This window comes from Budorcas taxicolor, chromosome 11, assembly GCF_023091745.1.
Source record: "Budorcas taxicolor isolate Tak-1 chromosome 11, Takin1.1, whole genome shotgun sequence".
Taxonomy (NCBI): domain Eukaryota; kingdom Metazoa; phylum Chordata; class Mammalia; order Artiodactyla; family Bovidae; genus Budorcas; species Budorcas taxicolor.
The window spans coordinates 152,814,858-152,838,903 of record NC_068920.1 but is presented as its reverse complement, the minus strand read 5'-3'; the positions used below and the strand labels follow the sequence as shown (position 1 = coordinate 152,838,903).

Sequence of the window (24,046 nt, the reverse complement as noted above, 5' to 3'; positions counted from 1 at the left end):
TCACTGGAAGAAAATCATTGCTCTACTGCAGAGTTTCCCCAGGGCCCCTTTTATGTCCTTGTTCCTAAGGCTGTAGATAAAGGGATTCAACATGGGTGTGACCACCGTGTACATGACAGCCACAATGATGTCCTTGTCAATGAAATCGCTCAGTGTTGGGAAGAGGTACTGCCCAAATATTGACCCATAGTATAGAGTCACTACAGAGAGATGGGAGCTACACGTGGACAATGCTTTGCAGATTCCTTTGGTTGAAGGGACCCTTAGAACGGTGGCCCCGATGTACCCATAAGATACCAGGATGCATGTGAATGGCAGAGTAATGACCACCACGCCTACTGTAAACATGACCAACTCATTGAGGAAGACGTCTGAGCAGGACAATTTGAGCAGAGCACCAAGGTCACAGAAGAAATGGGGGATGGTGTGGTCAGCACAGAAGGATAGCTGGGTCAGGAGGAGAGTGTGAGAAAGGGAGCTGGCACCAGACAGGATCCAGGATCCAGCCACTAGGAAGACACACAGCTCCTGCCTCATGATGGTGGTGTAGTGAAGGGGGCGACATACAGCAACATAGCGGTCATATGCCATGGAGGTAATAAGGAAGCTGTCCAGATCAGTAAAAAATATAAAAAAATACATCTGTGCTATGCACCCTCCATAGGGGATGGATTGGTCCTGGGTATGCATGCTCACTAGCATCTTAGGGACGGTGACAGATGAGAAGGAGACGTCAGTGAGGGCCAAGTGGCTGAGGAAGAAGTACATGGGGGTGTGGAGGCGAGGGTCCAGCCTGATGAGCAGGATGATGAGCAGGTTGCCCAGCACTGTGGTCAGGTACATGCCCAGGAACAGGGCGAAGAACGCGCCCTGCTGCTCTGGCCGGATGGGGAGCCCCAGGAGGAGGAACTCGGACACGCTGCTCTGGTTCTCCCTCCTCATTCTTCTCTCCTGTCTGCTGCGGATGAAGAATGATTGAGAATATGAAGGTTTCTGAAATAATTTTAGCAGTCATGTAAAAAATATATATTTGATTTTGGGAAGTGGGAAACAACGTATTTCTTATATACTCCTTATATGTTGACACATAAGGGAATTAGAAAAAATTATCAGCTAGGGACTGTGAAAGAGAACCACCTTTTCTTGATTCACTAGCAAAATAGCATTCGTGTATCTGTGTCGCCGAGGGTGAGTACATGATGACGCAGCCATTTATTTTACTGCCCCATGAGTGCTCTGTGGTGAGGATCATCAACCATTGCACAGCAACCTTTAGAAGAGTTGATTTCAACAACCGCTGTTAGATTTTGTATGACAGTTATACTTTTCATATGAAACGATAAAAAAAGTATTTGCTAAAGAGCACTCATCATATACACATATTTTGCATTTTTTTTCAATTCACAGAGGGTCCTTAAGAGACTCTGGATTATGTTAATCCATTCTCCCTCCTGCAGCCAAAGAGAGATTCTTTTAAAAACCTGTATTTCTTTTTTGAAAACCTAAATGACTTCCCCTGTTTAAAAATTCTCAAAGGATTCCCATGAATCTTAAGATGAAGTGAAACAACCTTAATATGGTTTAAAGACCCTAAGAAATCTGTGTGTGTCTCCTATGTTTCCAATCTCTTCTTCCTCATCCCCACCGTCCTCAATCTTGCTGACATCTCTGTTCCAACTTTCCTGGAAAGACAGATTTCCATTTGATGTTATTTAGACTCCCTTCTCTTTGGTGGTTGTACGTTCTCTGGGATCCTATGTTATGTTAAGAAACAAAGACCAATCTGACTCCCAGCAAATATTTCATGCAAATTTATTTATGGTTCATTTTGTACATAGAAGGCTAAGAGATGATGTAACATCTTATACATACAAAGTACAGTCCATGGAATTCTCCAGGCCAGAAAACTGAAATGGGTAGCCTTTCCCTTCTCCAGGGGATCTTCCCAACCCAGGGATCAAACCCATGTCCCCCACATTGCAGGTGGATTCTTTACCAGCTGAGCCACACGGGAAGCCCAAGAATACTGGAGTGGGTAGCCTATCCCTTCTCCAGCAGATCTTCCCGACCCAGGAATTAAACAGGGTCTCCTGCATTGTAGGTGGATTCTTTACCAACTGAGCTATAAAGGAAGCCCTATATATTCAAAGTATATCATTTTTAATACATTCTCTTTCCTCTCTATGCAACATAATAACATCTCATTAAAAAAAATAAGGACTGTTATCAAAAGATGCCAAAATAAGTGAAATTTTAGCTCTATCCCGAACTTTCATCTCCTTATTGGATCCTACCTTTTAATACACCTGCTAGTTGGTTACGGTAAGCAGAAATAGTAACCTGCAAAGATGTCCATGTTCTGATACCCAGAACCTGTGGATATGGCAGGAGAGGAATTAAGCTACAGGTGGAATTGAGGCTGCTAATCATCTGACTTTAATATGAGATTACCTTGGACTATCTTGGTGGGCCCAGTGTAATCACAGGTGTCTTTAAATGTAGAAGTGGAGAGCAGAAGTTTGTTAGAGAGAGATTTTAAGACATTATGCTCCTGGCATAGACGATGGAGGAAGGGCTACAAGCAATGAGTGCAAGTGTCTTCTGGAAGCTGGAAAAGGCACGGAGACAATTCTCCTTTATAGTCTTCAGGAGAAATGCCAACAAGTCAGACTTCTGACCTTCAGAGCTGTAACACAATAAATATGTGGGGTTTTTTTTAAAGTTACTAAGTTTGTGCAATTTGTTAGAGTGGCAATAAGAAACGGATATACCAATAATGGGGGGGATTTCAGGCATATTCAAATACTTTGGTTATTTGGGCACCAATGTGCAACAAAATCCCTGGGTCCTCCCTTAACTTACACCTTCTATACCACAAAAAAACAATAGCTTCCCAGAGCAAACTCCTACCTAATACGTAAGGACATGAGGTTACTACCCATTGGAAGCATTTGCTATTGGTCACAACGGTGATTCAAAAATATCCCTTCTGCATTCAGCAATTGGACTCTGTCGGAACCCAAAGCAAGTAGAATTCCTCCTGAAAGACTGCTTCTCTGAATCTCTGTTTTATCTCCTGGTTCACTTTTCTCTCTTTTTGCTTTTTTCTCTCTTCCTGTTCCCACCTTCACTTTATTTTTCTCTCATTTCCTCCTACTTTCTCTCTCAGTCCTCATTCTCTCTGCCTCCGCATCTCCATTCTTTGTCCCTCTACGCCTCTATTCCTTCTCCCTACTCTTTCTTATTTTCTCTTTTTACTTCTCCCTTTTCCATGCCAAAATCAGCTTTCTGATTTTTCCTCTTCCATACCCTATTTTCAGAAAAGGCAATGGCACCCCACTCCAGTACTCTTGCCTGGAAAATCCCATGGACAGAGGAGCCTGGTAGGCAGCAGTCCAAGGGGTCGTGAAGAGTAGGACACGACTGAGCGACTTCACTTTCACTTTTCACTTTCATGCATTGGAGAAGGAAATGGCAGCCCACTCCAGCGTTCTTGCCTGGAGAATCCCAGGGATGGCGGAGCCTGGTGGGCTGCCGTCTACGGGGTTGCACAGAGTCGGACACGACTGAAGCGACTTAGCAGCAGCAGCAGCAGCAGCATACCCTACTTTAACTTATATATTGCTGAGAAAAAAAAAAATCCATTCCATCCCCAATACTGACCTTAAGAGCATTTATGACTCAGTGTGTGGTGGTAAATATGTCCTGAGATTGTCTTTAGGGGACCTGAATATTAGCTTCCAAGGTCATCAACGTTTCTTGAGCATCAAAAAGAAAAGCTACAAGCTCAGACTCTCACTCCTATCTACCAGCCCCACATCTATGAATGGAGGAGTATAACCAGCCAAGGAAGAAACCCTAGGGGATAGGGAAAAGAACTTGTAATTTACAGTTTAAAGATGTCCATCAGACTTGGGTTAATTGCCCAATTTCCCCCTTGATTCCTCTAGGAAATCTGTCCTATGGGAAGGATGTTTGTGTTGGAACCTTATGGAATGAGCCCACGGAGAAAGAATCTCAGGCACCCTCAATCTTCCCTCTGTTTCAGGTTCTGTTTCCCAGGTTTATTCACATTTTGGCGTAAGATTAACTCCAGAGAGTTATTTTTTAAAATTTACTATTTCCAGTGAGGTCCAGGTAGCCAAATGACCAAGTGGTGTCTGAGAATTTAGGTAGAACTCTATCCCACTCAAAAGACTTTTATTGGGCCATACCCACCAGGTAACCCAAAGGAAATGATTTTGTGTTTTATCTCTCTGGTGGTCATCATGCAATGCAAACTGGCAAGAGGCAGTTTTTTGTTTAGAGATTTTATTGCTTTATTGACAAACGTGGGTTTGGTTACATCAAATGAAAACAATTCTCAAGGAAGGAAAAAAAGAAGGGAAGAAAGAAGGAAGGACGGGAAGGAAAGAAAATAGATGAAAAATAACCCACAAGGAAACAAACTTGGAAATGGGAAAGGATGTTGACACACATGACCCAGAAAAGTTGACTCAAAATTTAACAGCTTCAGATTCTTTAAAATTGACTTTTTGAAGAAAATGATCGTTTGTTGTGCCACTAGTGATTGTTAGGAGTGAGGTACACAGGACAAAGTGGTGTTTACAGCTTGAGATAATCTTTGACGGTCTTTTTTTCAACCTACATTTCTCTTCTTTTTTAAAAGAAAATTTTAACTAATTTATTTTTGGCTCTTCTGGGTCCTCATTGCTGCATATGGGCTCTCGCTAGTTGTGGTGAGCAAGGGCTACCCTCTAGTTGCCGTGCCTGGGCTTTTCATGGCAGCGGCTTCTCTTGTTGCAGAGCATGGGCTCTAGAGTACTCGGGCTTCAGTAGTTGTGACTCTCAGACTTAATTGCATGTTAAGTCTTCCTGCACCAGGGATTGAACCTGTGTGCCCTGTATTGGCAGGTAGATTCTTAACCACTGGACCACCAGGGAAGTCCTTATCCTCTTCTTAAAGTTTGTCAACCCATCGATTTTTCTTCCTGGACTCTCCCTTTCCCATGACTCAGCAACAGTTCACAGAATTAATACTTTCAATACTTATAAAGGAAAGGCTGCTGCTGCTGCTGCTGCTAAGTCGCTTCAGTCGTGTCCGACTCTGTGCGACCTCATAGACGGCAGCCCACCAGGCTCCCCTGTCCCTGGGATTCTCCAGGCAAGAACACTGGAAAGGCAGGGTTATATAAATATTACAGCCAGAAGTTTTTAAAAAATACATTTATGTCTCTGCTCTCAACAACAAAATACTCTCTTTAACATTTTGGAGCACATGATTCTAGGTTTTAAGAAAATCATAATCTGTATCTTTGCAAATTGCTGTAAATATGCCTATATACAAATTTTCTATTATGTTATTTCAAAAATTATACATAAGCTTTACATAAACATCAGTTTAACAGTTACATAATATTCCAATGGGAGTATACCACAGTGACTTTTACCCCTCCCTCGTTGATAGAAACTAAGCTATAACTACTTATTATCTTTTAAAAAACTATACCACAATTAGATATTTTCCTAACTATAATTCTAAAGAAAGCTTTTTTCAGTACAAGGCAAACAGTAGAAAAGTGAAAATAATTCAACATGACTTCCAAGGTTCTGCACCATTCATTCCTGCTAATTTCTCTTGCCACATCCTGAACTTCTTCCCCTGATGAAGTGTACATTTCAGCCCTTCAGTTTTCCTGAATAGTTCCCTGAATTTCTTGCCTTTTCTCTTTCCCATGCCTTTTCCTGTTCCTCTGTTTTTCTCTCTTTCAAGTGCTCTGTCTTCACACTCTCCATGTCACCTTTGACTTGTTTTTTGTCTTCAGTTCAGTCGCTCAGTCGTGTCTGACTCTTTGCAACTCCATGAATCGCAGCACACCAGGCCTCCCTGTCCATCACCAACTCCTGGAGTTCACTCAGGCTCACGTCCTTCGAGTTGGTGATGCCATCCAGCCATCTCATCCTCTGTCATCCCCTTTTCTTTTTTGTCTTAGGTCTCTGCTTATCTGTAACTTCCTAAAACCTACCTTACTTGACTCCTTGAATTTGGATTTGGCACCCTTCCTCTGTGCTCCCATAACTCTCACCACTTGCCTTTGTTACAACACTTGACACGCACTGTTTTGTCTTTCCTGCTCACTATATGGGGAGCTCTTTTAGAGAAAACAAATGTTTTCAAATCTTTATTCAAAATCCCTCACAAAACCCTTGCCACATAGTAGTTAAACAATATTTTTATGAATGACTAAATAGACACTCTTGGAAAATATTGAGTAAAATGCTATCTCCTCCACTTGATTCTGTATCTCTTTTTTTTAAATTTTGCCAGTCAAAATGGAGTAGATTTCTGACACTGATGGCTTCTCACACTCCTACTTACGGCTAAAGAATATATTTTAAGCTCTAATTATGTGCCAGCTACTGTTTTTGTCACAACTGACCACCGAAAAATCCCTGTATAGATTCAATTATTTCTGTAAGAAGGAGAAAATTCTATTTCTGAGAAGAAGAAACCAAATGATTCCTTGTTAAATGTCTTTATTCCCCAGGGACAAGTATTAATAGCAACTTTCCTCCCAGTTCAAGACTGAATTAATAGCAACTTTCCTCCCAGTTCCAGACTGAATGTGGAAGGAAGAAATTCACACTATTCAGAGCCCACTGTGAAAAGACAGGCATCATGGTGCAATGGAGCAGGGCTTTAGACGTGAAGTTAGCGTGTTTGTGTTTGAATCCTCATCTGACCATTTTCTTTTGAGCCACTCTTATTGCAATAAAGGGCTACCCATGTGGCTCAGTGGTAAAGAATCCACCTGCCAATGCAGGAGACATAAGAGATGCGGGTTAGATCCCTGGGTCGGGAAGATCCCCTGGAGGAAGAAATGGAAACCCACTCCAGTATTCTTGTCTGGAAAATCTCATGGGCAGAGAAGCCTGGTGGACTACAGCCCATGGGGCCACACAGAGTCAGAAATGACTGAGCGACTGAGAACGTATGCATTGTGATAAAATGGGAAAGCTACTATCTACCTCAAAAGTGATTGAGAAGGTTAAATGAATTCCTAGAAGCAAACATTATTTAAAAGAATCTGAAATAATGAGTCCTCATTTGTATTCCCAAAGGAATCGACTATCTGTGGTATCTGGAGAAGATACATCTACTGGGAATGGTTAAGGGAAGTGCATTTATCACTCCCAAGTTGTTCCTTGCCAGAAATTGGTACCCTTGGTCTCCTGGGTCCCAACCTAGCTGCTAAAAATGGATACCATTGTCATTGCCTTGGATCTGGTGAAAAGAAGAGTGTACCTCCTCCCACTTCAAGACTGAGTGCGTGACTTTTTTTCTTTTTCCAGATCAAAGTGTTTTGGACAGAAAATGAAAAATTAGTTCATATTCATACCCTTGCATGCTGCATGCTAGGTCACTTCAGTCATGTCATAACTTTGAGCTCAGAGTATCTGAATTCATCACTCCTGAGTTAGGTAAGGGTGGTATTTATAGATTTCACTCAGGTGTGTGTGTGTGTGTGTGTGTGTGTGTGTGTGTGTGAATGAATGAATGGTCTGGTACAAAATCTGGAAGATGATTATACTGTGCTTAGCACTTTTATAATTTTGTTGTGTCATCTCAATAACTTAGTTAGACATAATAACCATAATTTCTTGGCATTTATACCTTCCCATTTAATAAATTGTTCTCTTTTTCACAATGGGTATCTGGCATGCATGCAAGCTGAGAGCAAAACCTTCTAGGTTTAATAATAATAATATAATCTGTATTTTTTTTTGCAAATAGTAGTAAACATGTGTGTGTGCTCAGTTACTCATTCATGTCTGACTCTTTGTGACCCTATGGACAGTACCTTGCCAGACTCCTCTGTCCATGGAATTTTCCAGGCAAGAATACTGGAGTGGGTTATCATTTCCTACTCCAAGGGATCTTCCCAACCCAGGGATCAAACTCAAGTGTCCTGTGTCTCTTGCACTGGCAGATGAATTCTTTACCACCGTGCCACCTGGGAAGCTTTCTATTATGTTCCTTCAAAAATCATATTATAAGCTTAATGAATTCATTTTATCAGCTACGCGATGTTACTTCCAATAGATGTGTACCATAATTGCCTTAACCTTTCACTTATTGATAGAAATTAGGTAGTCTATGAAAAATACTGATCAGAGTTTGATCTCCTTTTGTACTGGGGCCCTGAGAAATTCATTTTGTAAGCAGTTGTCTTTATAAATTCAGTAGCTGGTCTCCTAGTCTCTCTATTCACTTCTGATTATTTATTTAAGGACTGATGCAGTACATCCACCCAAAAGCTTTGGGGGAAATAACAGATCTCACATTTTTCTCTTTACTGAGGAATATGTAACCGATGTCTCCTTTCTGTCAGTTGACTTTTCTGGAGTCAGTGTAGCATGGTGACTGGGAACATGTGCTTGAAATCAGATAAATATGGAATCGAATGATCTGTTCATCATTTTCTTGCTGAATGATTTAGGGCAAATTATTTACACTTGTAAGTCCAACTTTCCAACTGTTTAAGTGAGAATGATGCTTTTTTGTGGTCCTTTTAGATATAATATGATATTAAGTACATCGCAGCAGCTGACCCATGTTATTCAAACAATAGATATGTGGCTAAAAGATGATTGTTATTATAATTTTATTATCAGTATCATTGACATGATCATCTAGGCACTTATTTTGAAACCACAAATTTTCCACTCATCCTCAAACTTTCTGATTTCCTTCCCTGTATTTCTGAATGTTCTTAGGCTCCAAAATCATTGCAGATGGTGACTGCAGCCATGAAATTAAAAGACGCTTACTGCTTGGAAGGAAAGTTATGACCAACCTAGATAGCATATTCAAAAGCAGAGACATTACTTTGCCAACAAAGTTCTGTATAGTCAAGGCTATGGTTTTTCCAGTAGTCATGTATGGATGTGAGAGTTGGACTGTGAAGGCAGCTGAGTGCCAAAGAATTGATGCTTTTGAACTGTGGTGTTGGAGAAGACTCTTGAGAGTCCCTTGGACTGCAAGGAGATCCAACCAGTCCATCCTAAAGGAGATCAGTCCTGGGTGTTCTTTGGAAGGAATGATGCTAAAGCTGAAACTCCAATACTTTGGCCACCTCATGTGGAGAGTTGACTCATTGGAAAAGACTCTGCTGCTGGGAGGGATTGGGGGCAGGAGGAGAAGGGGACGACAGAGGATGAGATGGCTGGATGGCATCACCGACTCGATGGACATGAGTCTGAGTGAACTCCGGGAGTTGGTGATGGACGGGGAGGCCTGGCGTGCTGCGATTCATGGGGTCGCAAAGAGTCGGACATGACTGAGCGACTGAACTGAACTGAGGCAGCAAGTACTGTCTTATCTGAGGATATAGTTAATGAGGGCATGTAATACAGTGGGAAGAATATGATCTTTGAAGCCAGGTAGACGTGGGATCAAATCCCAGGGTCACCATATACTAGTACTATAAGATTGGGCAAGTTTTGCCACTGAGTCTCAATGCTCACCTCCCTAATGAGGATCTGAATAACTATTTTGAAAAGTTTAGGGAAGAAGTAAAGAGTATTTGAAAATCACCTGGTGCAGATCAAGTGCCAAATAAGATTTTGTTAACAACGTGTCTATTTCTAGCCCTATCGTAGTCATTCAGCCAAACTGGAAAGATAGTAAACTGACCCTCAGCGTCTACAGCCTCCACTCTTCTTCTTCCTATACTTCCCCACTTTGTCCCTCCTTGCTTTGTCTGAAGAGGTCAGTGCCCTTTTTCAGCCACTCAAATCTGGCCCCCAAATATGAACAGTTCCCAGTCATTCTGCCTCAGTGAATCCCTATGGCTCTCTCTCCCAGGATTACTTATTCCTAAACCTAATCTATAATTGGAACCTTTAAGTTTTTATCTAACTGAAAGAATTTTTGGTACCAGCAGCCTGTGGAGGGTGGAATTCTGGGTAGAGATACAGGAGGTTCAATGTGGATCTGCAAATCACACTACACAGGCATAACTCTGCATGTTCCCCCAAGAAAAGCTGTCCCCCAATATCTGAATCTTGGGAATATTAGAAGAGAGTATTGCATTGCTCATTTCCCACACTCCATGAAGAGTTGGGGGTAGGGGTTGGGTCTGAGGTGCTAGAAATCTGGCCAGAAAAGCTTCTGCCTCTAGGACTAAGTAGCAAACTATCTTTCATCTGTTTCTGGGAGACTTCAGTTCAGTTCTGTTCAATCGCTCAGTCGTGTCCGACTCTTTGCAATCCCAGGAATCACAGCATGCCAGGCCTCCCTGTCCATCACCAACTCCCAGAGTTCACTCAAACTCATATGCCATCATCCTCTGTCGTCCCCTTCTCCTCCTGCCCCCAATCCCTCCCAGCAGCAGAGTCTTTTCCAATGAGTCAACTCTTCGCATGAGGTGGCCAAAGTATTGGAGTTTCAGGTTCAGCATCAGTCCTTCCAATGAACACCCAGGACTGATCTCCTTTAGGATGGACTGGTTGGATCTCCTTGCAGTCCAAGGGACTCTCAAGAGTCTTCTCCAACACCACAGTTCAAAAGCATCAATTCTTTGGCACTCAGCTGCCTTCACAGTCCAACTCTCACATCCATACATGACCACAGGAAAAACCACAGCCTTGACTAGACAGACCTTTGTTGGCAAAGTAATATTTCTGCTTTTGAATATGCTATCTAGGTTGGTCATAACTTTCCTTCCAAGCAGTAAGCGTCTTTTAATTTCATGGCTGCAGTCACCATCTGCAATGATTTTGGAGTCCCCAGAAATAAAGTGTGACACTGTTTCCACTGTTTCCCCATCTATTTCCCACGAAGTGATGGGACCAGATGCCATGATCTTCGTTTTCTGAATATTGAGCTTTAAGCCAACTTTTTCACTCTCTTCTTTCACTTTCATCAAGAGGCTTTTTAGTTCCTCTTCATTTTCTGCCATAAGGGTGGTGTCATCTGCATATCTGAGGTTTTTGATATTTCTCCTGGCAATCTTGATTCCAGCTTGTGCTTTTTCCAGCCTCGCATTTCTCATGATGTACTCTGCATATAAGTTAAATAAACAGGGTGATAACATACAGTCCTGATGTACTCCTTTTCCTATTTGGAACCAGTCTGTTTTTCCATGTCCAGTTCTAACTGTTGCTTCCTGACCTGCATATAGGTTTCTCGAGAGACTTAAAGGTAACGAATTCATAGATATGCTAATCTGATATCTGATTCCCACATTTTTTATATAAATTTATTTATTTTAATTGGAGGTTAATTACTTTACAATATTGTATTGGTTTTGCCATACATTAACATGAATCCACCACAGGTATACACGTGTTCCCCATCCTGAACCCCCCTCCCTCCTCCCTCCCTGTACCATCCCTCTGGGTCGTCCCAGTGCACCAGCTCCAAGCATCCAGTATCATTCATCGAACCTGGACTGGCAATTGATTTCATATATGATATTATACATATTTCAATGCCATTCTCCCAAATCATCCCACCCTCTCCCTCTCCCACAGAGTCCAAAAGACTGTTCTATACATCTGTGTCTCTTTTGCTGTCTCTCATACAGGGTTATCATTACCGTCTTTCTAAATTCCATATATATACATTAGTATACTTCAGGGTCTCTTACTTCATGGCGGTACATGGTGTCCTCTGGAATCCAGTTGACAGAGTGATGGTGAGGCCAAGTCCTCATTAGAAATGTGTCTTTGTTTCTAGACTCTCTGTTCCTCTCCACTGCCTTATTGGTCTGTGCTTCTGAAAGTATATCATTTGTTGTAACTGGTATTGCTTTATAATAAAGTTTGATAGGTTCTAGTGATTTCTTACCTCCTCTTTTTAAAATATTTATAGAAATTTGGATAAATACTGATTTGGGTAAGGAGATAAATATCTCATAGGCTATTTTAGAGACACTGAAAAAGATTAGAATTCCTTTAAAAATTACATTTGGCTTTTAAAAATTTTTTTAAATTGAAGGGTGATTGCTTTACAGAATTTTGTTGTTTTCTGTCAAACCTCAACATGAATCAGACATAGGTATACATATATCGTCTCCCTTTTGAACCTCCCTCCCATCTCCTGCCCCATTCCACACCTCTAGATTGATACAGAGCACGTGTTTGAATTTCCTGAGCCATACAGCAAATTCCAGTTGGCTATCTATTTTACATATGGTAATGTAAGTTTCCATGTTACTTTTTCCATTCATCTCACCCTTTCCTCCCCTCTCCCCATGTCCATAAGACTATTCTCTATGTCTGTTTATCCATTGCTGCCCTGTAAATAAATTCTTCAGTACCATTTTTCTAGATTCTGTATATATGCATTAGAATACAATATTTATCTTTCTCTTTCTGACTCACTTCACTCTGTATAATAGGTTCTAGGTTCATCTACTTCATCAGAACTGACTCAAATGTGTTCCTTTTTATGGCTGAGTAATATTCCATTGTGTATATATACCACAACTTTTTTATCCATCCATCCATTCATCCATTTGGCTTTTAGATTGTTCTTATTTGATTGTCATACTGTATAGCAAATAAATAACATGGGGCCCCTGGATGATTAGGATTTAGCCTGGGTCTTGGACAAGACCTGATGTAAGTTTCTGGTTTTTTTTCTTGTCTAACCTTTTAATAGCCTGCTTGTTGTTCCCAAACCACTGTTTATTCTTCCCCTATCACAGCACACTCCTCACCCAGTTCCCCAACAGTGGCAGCCCTATTGCTGATCTATTTCTTCCTTCACACTAGCATTTTAAAATGTATTTATTATTTTTTAATTGAAGGATAACTGCTTTAAAATGTTGTGTTAGTTTCTGCTCTACAACGATATGAATCACTTGTAAGTGTACATATATCCCGTCCTTCCTGAGCCTCCTCCCACACCCCCATTCCATCTCTCTATCATGGAGTACCAAGCTGAGCTCCCTGTGCCGTATAGCAGCTTCCCACTAGCCATCTATTTTGCACATGCTAATGTATACATGTCAGTTCTAGTCTCTCAGTTTCATCCCACCCTCTCCCTCTCCTGCTGTGTTTGCAAGTCCGTTCTCTATATCTGCATCTCACATTGGTCAGAATGGCCATCATCAAAAAATCTACAAACAATAAGTGCTGGAGAGGATGTGGGGGAAAAGGGAACACTCCTGCACTGTTGGTGGGAAAATGAATTGATCCAACCACTATGGAAGACAGTGTGGGGATTCCTTAAGAAACTAGTAATAGAACTACCATGTAACTCAGCAATCCCACTACTGGCATATACCCTGAGAAAAACCATAATTCAAAAAGACACATGCACTCCAATGATCCTTGATGTAAGTTTCTTAAAGAGGCCGCCATAATGATTTTAATTGGATATGACATCTTGTATTTGATCAACAAACTTACAGTGTGTATGCATTAATTGTCTTTGATAGATTCTGGGTCTACAACCAATGAACAAATTAGAAATAATCATGGAGGGTATACAGAAGAAGAGGATGCAGAATTAAACATTATTACACACAAAATTGTGAAGGGCAAAGAGATTTCTGATGTCAAATAATTTGTTTTGCTTCCAGAGAACAAATTCTGGAGTCAACGTGCTTGGGTCCAAATCCCAGCTTCCCTTCTTACTTCAGGGTCTGGAGATTGTCTGCCTCAGGTACCCCATCTGGAAAGTGGAAATAATAATATTAATAGTGCCTACCTAGCTCCCATTCTGAAGAATATTACGTCAGTTACTACACAGAAGCTATAGGAACAGTGAATAAGGATAGTATTTAACAAAAATTAACTGTTAATATTGTCATTTGCAGAGTCTGGCACCAGATTGAGAAAGAAACCTACACTTTTGCTACATTTATACAGCAAAATATGGTACAAATGTAAGATAATATCGATGAAGACCTTCCCTAAATCAAAAGAACATCTTTATCATGCTCTGCCACGATGATCACCTTATTATCCCAAGACATTCACCTTTTCCCTTCAACTTTCCCTACTAATCCCCTCCAGCTGATGACCGTGGAGAACCAGAGCAGTGTGTCCGAGTTCCTCCTCCTGGGGCTCCCCATCTGGCCAGAGCAGCAGGGTGTGTTTTTCGCCTTGTTCCTGGGCATGTACCTGACCACGGTGCTGGGCAACCTGCTCATCATTCTGCTCATCAGGCTAGACTCTCGCCTCCACACCCCCATGTACTTCTTCCTCAGCCACTTGGCCCTCACTGATATTACTTTCTCATCAGTCACTGTCCCTAAGATGCTTATGATCATGCAGACTAAGCGCAAATCCATCCCCTATGCAGGATGCCTTTCACAGACATATTTTTTCATACTCCTTGCTGATCTGGACAGCTTCCTGATCACTTCGATGGCCTATGACAGGTATGTGGCCATCTGCCACCCTCTGCATTATACCACCATCATGAGCCAGAGTGTCTGTGTCAAGCTGGTGCTTGGATCCTGGGTCACTGCTTGTGCTTGTGCTCTTTTGCACACCCTTCTCCTAGCCCGGCTGTCATTCTGTGCTGACAACACTATCCCCTACTTCTTCTGTGATCTTGCTGCCCTGCTCAAATTGTCCTGCTCAGACACTTCCCTCAACCAGTTGGTAATCTTCACTGCAGGGTTAACAGCCATTATGCTTCCATTTGTTTGCATCCTGGTTTCTTATGGCCACATTGGGGCCACTATCCTCCAGGCACCCTCTGCCAAGGGCATCTGCAAAGCCTTGTCCACATGTGGCTCTCATCTCTCAGTAGTGACTCTCTACTACGGGGCAATTATTGGTGTATATTTTCTTCCACCATCCAACAGCACCAATGACAGTAACATAATTGCTTCAGTGATGTACACTGTGGTCACTCCCATGTTGAACCCCTTTATTTATAGCCTGAGAAATAAAGACATGAAAGGGGGCTTGAGAAAACTCTTGAGCAAGAGAACATATTCTTCCAACTGATATTTACCTTTCCTTTAAAAACAGTCCCTGTGATTCTATTTCCTCAATTACAGGTAAATACAAATTATTGAAAATATGGCTCCCTTGTCTCCCTTTCTTAGCTGTCACTCAGAAATCTTTATTGACAGTGTTCTTACCCTCGTTGGGGGAATAATAAGGTGGGATATGCTTTATAGAACTTAATTTGCTCTTTTCTTGGATAATGGGGATTGGAAAATACTTTGAGGATGCTATGTCACTTTGGCTGGTGCCATTAAATGGAAGCTGTCAGGGCTGGCCCTTCCCCAGATTTTAAAGTTTTATAAAATGTGCTTGAATGTTCACATCCCTGTATCTAAAGAATTTTCCATTTTGGTGAGAATATGGTTCCTCCTGCACCCAGACACCTAGGCATCCAGAGACCCTGAGTCCTGTTAGATCGTTCAGGGAAAGAAAAATAATTTTATTTTATTTTATTTTATTGGCCACACTGCAAGGCATGCGGGATCTTTTAAGTTTCCCAACCAGAAATCGAACCTACATCCCTCTCAGTGGAACCACCAGGGAAGTTCCCCAGAACATATTTCTCTTCCCACATAATAAATGTACTTCTCTTGTCCTTCAGGAATATAACCCAGATTTACTTTCTCCCAAGACCCTTGCAGATAATCAATAACAAAATAAATATCACATCTATTGTTTCAGGTGCCAGTCAAAGAGTTTACTATGTACAGTATACTAAAGCATATATATGGAATTTGGAAAGATGGTAACGATAACCCTGTATGTGAGACAGCAGACACAAATGTATAAAACAGTCTTTTGGACTCTGTGGGAGAGGGAGAGGGTGGGATGATTGGGAGAATGGCATTGAAACATATGTAACATCATATGTGAAACAAATCACCAGTCCAGGTTCGATGCATGACACAGGATGCTCAGGGCTGGTGCACTGGGATGACCCAGAGGGATGGTACAGGGAAGGAGGTGGGAGGGGGGGTTCAGGATGGGGAACATGTGTACACCCATGGCAGATTCATGTTGATGTATGGCAAAACCAATACAATATTGTAAAGTAAAAAAAAAAATTTACTATGTGATAAAATTTTCTACTTTAATCCTGACAACAACCCTCAGAGATATGTTGAGAAACTCAGGCTCAAAGAGGTGGAGAATGCTTTAGGATCACAGTTAGTGAAAAGAAGGATTGAATCTTGGCTGTCTGACTCCAGAGTGGTTTTTGTTATTGTTTAGTAGCTCAGTCATGTCCAACTCTGCAACCCCATGAACTGTAGCCCACCAGGCTTCTCTGTCCGTGGAATTCTCCAGGCAAGAATACTGGAGTGGGTTGCCATTTCCTTCTCCAGGGGATCTTCCCAATTCAGGGATCGAGTCTGCATCTCCTGCATTGGCATTGCCAAGGCCTATAGTCATGTATGCGGAACACTGTGTCCCGGGGAGGAATAGTTAGCTCAGCCTAGTGGCAGAGGATACATGAAAAGCTTCCTAGAGAAGATGTCTCTTTACTTGAGACTTAACAAATCCAAATTATCCAGACATACACATTCTATCTCACCCTGATGATCACTAGTAGAGGGGGCAGTATGTTTCAGGACAACAAACTGGCTGTTTCAACTGAGAAACCAAGATCTGATAGACACCAGGTACCAAAGTGTGTTGTAAGACATAAAGTGAAGATGTTTATAGGAAATGTCCAATAATCAATTCCATAACTCCTGAGACTCCCAAACTAGAGGAAGGCTAAAGATCTAGATTGTTAGATCTAAAAAATGCTAAGAGGAGGACATGAGAGGTTTTTGTAAAGTGTTTCTTTTGGAAAAAAATGTTTAGGTTACTTACAATTCTGAGGGTTGGTTGAGGCCTGGCTGATTCAGTTCAGGATGGTGGTTTTTCGGGATGTGGCTGGTCTTGCTCATGCTTCTGTGGCCAGCTGCAGTTTGAAAAGTGAAAGTGAAAGTCGCTCAGTCGTGTCCGACTTTTTGAGACATGTTTAGTCCATGGAATTCTCCAGGCCAGAATACTGGCGTGAGTAGCCTTTCCCTTCTCCAGGGATCTTTCCAACCCAGGGATCGAACCCAGGTCTCCTGCATTGCAGGGGGATTGTTTACCAGCTGAGACACACGGTTGCTGCTAAGTCATTTCAGTCGTGTCCAACTCTGTGCGACCCCATAGACGGCAGCCCACCAGGCTCCGCCATCCCTGGGATTCTCCAGGCAAGAACACTAGAGTGGGTTGCCATTTCCTTCTCCAATGCATGAAAGTGAAAAGTGAAAGTGAAGTCACTCAGTCATGTCCGACTCTTCGCGACCCCCTGGACTGCAGCCTACCAGGCTCCTCTGTCCATGGGATTTTCCAGGCAAGAGTACTGGAGTGGGGTGCCATCGAGACACAAGGTTAGCTGATCTAAATGGGCTCATTTGGGGTGGTTTTGAATCACACATCCCTCACCTTCTTCCTAGGACTTGCAGACTTCTACCCCACCCCACCTTTCTTGTCCTTATGCACTACTAGACTATTGCGAATTTAGCACCATCATCACCCGCTGCTAAGTCTTCCCCTCCTTGTAGCAGTGAGGCTGGAAACATTTCCAGATTTTTCCTTTTTGTATTGTTCAAGCTTAATGCTTTGCAATGAGAACTCATGAGAAATTTACAAGCCAGAAAAGGAGAAGGCGTTACTTTCTGGAGGTAATTACATTACAGGCAGAAACAGGCAAAAGTGAAGTTCACAGAAATTTCCTGGTGGGCTTCTAAGAGCTGCCTGCATGGCTGCAGCAGGTTGAGATGTTTTTAGGAGTCTGTCAGTATTTCTTGAGATTTTTCAGCTACTAACCATCAAACTTTTAAAACCATCTAGTTCACGTTTTAGGCTGAAATCTTCAGTTGTTGCTATTTTAACCTTCAAGGGCCACTCCTCTGACCTTCATTCTCCAGCTCTTGCAATAGTTGGCTAAGCAAGCACCTTTGTTCAACTCTTCTGAGCAAATCCTTATGGAATACTTCCACATCAAAATTGCCCATCATTTTTCTGAGTCTATTTTTTGGTATAGAGATGAAATTGTCAGATTGATACTTTCAATTTTAGTCAGGGGCATCTATTGTAGAGTGGTGAAGAAAGGACGAACTCTTTAAAAATTAAATTTTAGAAGTTCCTTATTACTATGAAGAAACATTATACGAAATCTTTATTTCCTACTGCATTAAAAACAGCTCCATGTGTTTTAAGAACTAAAGGCAGGGAATTCCCTGGCTGCCCAGTAGTTAGGGCTCCATACTCTCACTGCCCAGGACCAGAGTTTGATCTCTGTCAGGGAACTAAGATCCCACGAACCACGTGGTATAGCCAAAACATAACAAGAACCAGAGGCAAAGTTTTTAATTTTTACATAAATGTCACACTATCTTTATGTACATGAGTCAGGGAAATACTTTTTTGCTTTTTAAAAATTCAGATATATTTCATACAAACCACACTGAAAATCACACAATATACTACCAAATGCTAGAACAAAACCCTACTGAGACATAGATGTCCAAAGTGTTACAAAAACTGAAGCCTGTTCAATTGTTAGCAAGAGATATACTACTCCAGTTTCATCCACCACATTAGAACTGATTCAAATGTATTCTTTTTAATGGCTGAGTAATATTCCATTGTGTATATGTACCACAGCTTTCTTATCCATTCATCTGCTGATGGACATCTAGGTTGCGTCCATGTCCTGGCTATTATAAACAGTGCTGCGATGAACACTGGGGTACACGTGTCTCTTTCAATTCTGGTTTCCTCTGTGTGTATGTATCCGAGACAGCAAAAGAGACACAGATGTATAGAACAGTCTTTTGGACTCTGTGGGAGAGGGAGAGGGTGGGATGATTTGGGGGAATGGCATTGAAACATGTATAATATCATATGTGAAACGAAACGCCAGTCCAGGTTCAATGCCTGATACTGGATGATTGGGTCTGGTGCACTGAGACAATCCAGAGGGATAGTACAGGGAGGGAGGAGGGAGTGGGGTTCAGGATGGGGAACACGTGTATACCTATGGCGGATTCATGTTGATGTATGGCAAAAGCAATACAATATTATAAAGTAATTAACCTCCAATTAAAATAAATTTACATTAAAAAAAAGAGATATACTACTGATATTCTATTATTCTATTTCTGATGACCCCCAGCTCAGGTTCTTACGCTGTACTAACAGCTCAGGGGCATGGTTTTACTCTAGATGCTCAATCGCTGCTATTTTCCAAAGTCATGAACCTCCCCTGGACTTTGGACAATGCCTTGCACATAACAGCTGTTCGTCATACGCTGTTTGTGTGTGTTTGGTTGATACTAATTGATGTTTGAGTTTGAAAGACTTGACACTGACACTACAGTGCCATATCTGTCTTTTTTAAAATTATAGATATTACTGTTTAAATTATAGATCTTACTGTTTAAATTATAGATCTTAAAGTTTTAGTTTTATAGCAAAATTGAGTGTAAAGCATGGAGTTCCTATATACCCCTGTCACAGCACATCCACAGCACCCCCCCCCCCCCCCGACTTTCACCATCCCCCACCGGAGTGATGTTTGTGACAGTCAGTTAACCCACATACCATAACTGTTTCGCTGTAGATTATTTTGCTAAACAACTCTACCCTGTACAAGGTAGACCCACCTAATGTTGAACTCACCTATAGTAAATTGTATTAGAGGATATTACACCGGAGTATTCCTACTGTTTATGCACGTTCATGATGCTGAGAAGAAATCTGAGTCTACCTTTCTTCAGATCCTACACTTTTTCTGATGTCACATCCCTTTCTTGTTGTCTGTAAAATACAATGTTTGCCATTTTCACGGTGACTTTCTCAAGGAAGCACTTTAAAGTCAATAACGCAAATCATAAAATGATACATTAATAACTTTAATCACTTTAAAATTAAGACATCAATAGAAAGTAAGAAGCAAAAGTAGCAAGCTTCCGATAATGGGCAACATTTACAATATATACAAATATGACAAAGGATTAATTTCAAGATTATATGAAGTCTATCTGTACTGCAATAAAAAAAGAGAAATGACTCAATAGAAGAGTGGGGAAAAGACATAATCATTTATTTCACAGAAGAAAATCTTGTACCAGTAGGAACAATGATGGCTGCAAATGTTTCAGAGTGGGTTTTCTAGTGGGTAGATGGCATTTCACTATGTGGTAAATGAGGGACCAAGACCAGTGATCTCTCAGGACTGCAGATAAATCTGCTTCCAGACAATAGAGAAAACACACAACCCTCTTTAAAATTCCAGCCAGAAAATAGCACACATTCTTTTCCCTTGGGGAGGACATGCCACAGAGCCACACCTAGATTAGCAGGAAATGTGGCAGCTGTCTCCCAGAGCCAGCTTCACACTTGGGAAAGAGATCATAAATTCTGGTGGACAGCTAACCATCTCTGCCACAAACATCCCATAAGCATTGGATAAGATGTTCTATGTCATCAATTACCAGGAAAATAGAAAATAAAACTACAATGAGATACAATTTTCTACTCACCAGAATTGTAAAAACTTTAGAAATTTATTAGTATCAAGTATTGTTGAAGAAGTAAAATAATAGGAGCTCTCATACTCAGACAACGAGGAGGGAGGAGGGAGTGGGGTTCAGGATGGGGAACACGTGTATACCTGTGGCAGATTCATGTTGATGTATGGCAAAACCAATGCAATATTGTAAAGTAATTAACCTCCAATTAAAATAAATAAATTTATATCAAAAAAATAAAATAAAGAGATTGCAATAAAGGAAATTTAAAACAACAACAAAAATAAATAAATAAATAAAGTTATAGAAATGGAAAAAAAAAGCTCTAATGGAAAATATTTGACATTTAAAGATTACCAGACAATAATAATTAAATTATACTGATTTAAAGCTGATTTTTTAAAAATTAATAGAGTATTTCTTAGAGTAGTTTTTGGTTTAAGAAGAATTGAGCAGAAAATGTCCAGGAACTTCTCCCCGACCCTTACCTAGGCTCCCCAGCTATAAACATCTTACATCCATTTGGTACATTTGGTATGAGTGAACCATCATCGATATATTTTATTAAAGTCCATAGTTATATTTAGAATTCACTCTTTGTGTTGTACAGTTTTAAAATTTTTGACAAATACATCATGACACGTATTCACTGTTATATTATCATACGGAATAGTTTCACTGCCCTAAAAATCCCCTCTCTTCTGTTTATTTTTCTCCCACCTCAAACTCTGGACCCCTGATAACCACTGAAATTTTTCTCTTCTCTACAGTTTGCCTTTTCCAGCATCTTATATAGTTGGAATCCTACAGTATGTAGTCTTTTCAAATTGACTTCTTGGTACAACTATTTCAGAAGATTTAGCAGTGATAATTAAATTGAACATACACATCTACAGTCCAATAATTCTTTTTCTGGGTATATAATTTACATAATCTCTTGCTTGTACATAATAAGTAATGCACAAAAATATTTGTCACTATAATTTCATAATAACATAATGCTGAAAATAAACAAAAAAGCCATAGAGAATAAAACAGATTAGTGTTTCTTTTATAAAAGATTATAAACAAAAGTATACAATGTGATGATTTTTTTTAATATAAATTTATTTATTTTAATTGGAGGTGATGATTTAAAATACATATATATTGTGAAAAAGATTAAGATAACTAACACATCTATCACTTTCTTTAGTTAATCTTTTCATGTGTGTAGTGATAATGCTTGTGAACCATCTTCAGAAACTTTCAAGTATGCAATACCATGTTATTAACTAGCCATCACACTACGCTTGGTCCTCAGAACTTATTCTTCTTCCAACTAAAACTGAACCATTTGACCTACATTACCCACTTCCCACTACAACCTGCCCCTGGTAACCACCATTCTATTCTCTGTTCCTATGAAATCAGCATTTTAAAAAAGTTTCCACATATAAGTGATACCATATAGCATTTATTGTTGTCTGGTTTATCAAATTTTCACATTGTACACTTTAAATATATACAATTATATTTGTGAAAAAAAGATAGCCACAGAAAAAGAAATGTTTCAATGAAAGCTTAAAAGATAGGGATTTAAAAAATGCAACAGGAGGTTGTTTTAAAAGTAAAAATATATAATATTTTGAGAAGAAATTACAGATAGAATTAATAATAGATTTCTAATTAAGGTCACTCAAAAGATAACTTTTAAATGTATTATGGAATTAAACTAAAAAATAAAATCATAAGCCAACCAGAAATAATATTTTTGTTATCTTGAGAAGGGAAAAATGCTTTGTTACATAAGGTCTGTAAATTATCCACACCCCCTCACCAAAACAGTGAGAGTTGTGACTACAAAAACTTTTCTTCAGTGTTTGTGGAACAATGAATATCACAGAAAAAAGGAGGGGGGAAGGAAATGGTAGTTGTGCAGGTATATTTGTAAAATCTCTCCCTCTCTATAATGAGCAAAAAATTAAACAGAGAAGAAAGCTATGTCCAAGCTGAAGCAGAGACTGAAGATAGAAGGGCACATCGAGACTCACTTAGAAGTAACTAATCAGAGAGGAAAGGATACTCACATTGTCTGTGTGGGATTCAATTAATAGGGAAACAAAGGTTATCCTTATGAAAATGTTCCTCTACTAAGTATATTTCCCAGAGCTCCTTTCATATCCTGATTTCTCAGACTGTAGATAAAAGGATTTAGCATGGGAGTGATCAGAATGTACAATATGGCCACAATAACATCCTGGTCATTGGAGTTATTAGATGAGGGAAAAAAGTACAGTCCAATAATTGTTCCATAGTACAGAGCCACTACAGAGAGGTGGGACCCACATGTAGACAAGGCTTTGTAGAGTCCCTTGGTAGAGGGGACCCTAAGGATGGTGGCCCCAATGCAACCATAAGAGACCAATATGCATGCAAATGGGAGGGTAATGACTACCACTCCCACAGTGAGGATAAACAGCTCATTGACTGTGGTATCTGAGGTTGACAGTTTAAGTAAGGTAGCAAGGTCGCAGAAGAAGTGAGGGAGAAGGTTGTCTCCACAGAAAGAGAGACGGGCCAGGAGGAGGGTGTGTAAGATGGCACTAGCAGAGGATAGGACCCAGGACACAATTACTAACAGGAAACACAGGCTCTGACTCATAATTGTGATGTAGTGGAGGGGGTGACAGATGGCCACGTACCTGTCGTAGGCCATTGAGGTGAGAAGAAAGCTGTCAAGACACCCAAGCATTAAGAAAAAATACACCTGGGAAATGCACCCAGCATACGAGATGGATTGACTCTGTGTCTGCATATTCACGAGCATCTTTGGAGTTGTGACTGATGAAAAAGTGATGTCAGTGAAGGCCAAGTGGCTGAGGAAGAAGTACATGGGGGTGTGAAGGTGAGGGTCCAGCCTGATGACCAGGAGGATGAGCAGGTTGCCCAGCACCGTGATCAGGTACATGCCCAGGAACAGGGCAAAGAACATGCCCTGCTGCTCTGGCCGGATGGGGAGCCCCAGGAGGAGGAACTCAGACACGCTGCTTTGATTTTCCCTCCCCATGGTCTCTTTTGCTGGAGATGAAAAAAAAAGAGATGAAAATGTGGAAGCATGAGAAATCATTATGACTATCACATAATGAAACATACTTTTGAACAAGTTAGTACATGAATCTTAGCCTGAATGGCTCATGCTCTTTGCTCCACTAATGGACTAGTGATGGTCTGGATAAAAATGTCCACCTAGAAACCAGCACTATTTCTTTTGGAGAAACCATGTAACATTAGAATTATTATTATATCAAATCAGGCTCAAACCTGAGGAGTTCAGGAGTTTATAACAGAAATCGGAGATTATTAATAGAATATTAGGCTGCATGGCTATGTCAGTAACCAGTCATTAGAAATACTAGCAGAGACTCTACAATTGATCTGCTGGCCTTTCTTAACCTTCTGCATGCCTCTCACACACTTTAGCTTATACTTTGTTTTGTGGATTGGATCAAGATGAGACAACCCAATGGACTGCTCTGTGTCCCCCAGAA

General features: G+C 40.7%; 1 protein-coding gene across 1 annotated transcript; it reads right to left on the bottom strand.

Annotated features, from left to right (window-relative positions):
• On the bottom strand, positions 1 to 23,565 carry LOC128056266 (olfactory receptor 1J2-like). Its single transcript, XM_052648978.1, has 3 exons — positions 23,073 to 23,565; positions 2,622 to 2,634; positions 1 to 934 (listed from the first exon to the last, which is right to left on the bottom strand). The coding sequence occupies exons 1-3, from the start codon at positions 23,563 to 23,565 to the stop codon at positions 1 to 3; spliced, it is 1,440 nt and encodes a 479-aa protein (XP_052504938.1).
• Positions 23,566 to 24,046: the final 481 nt, after the last annotated feature.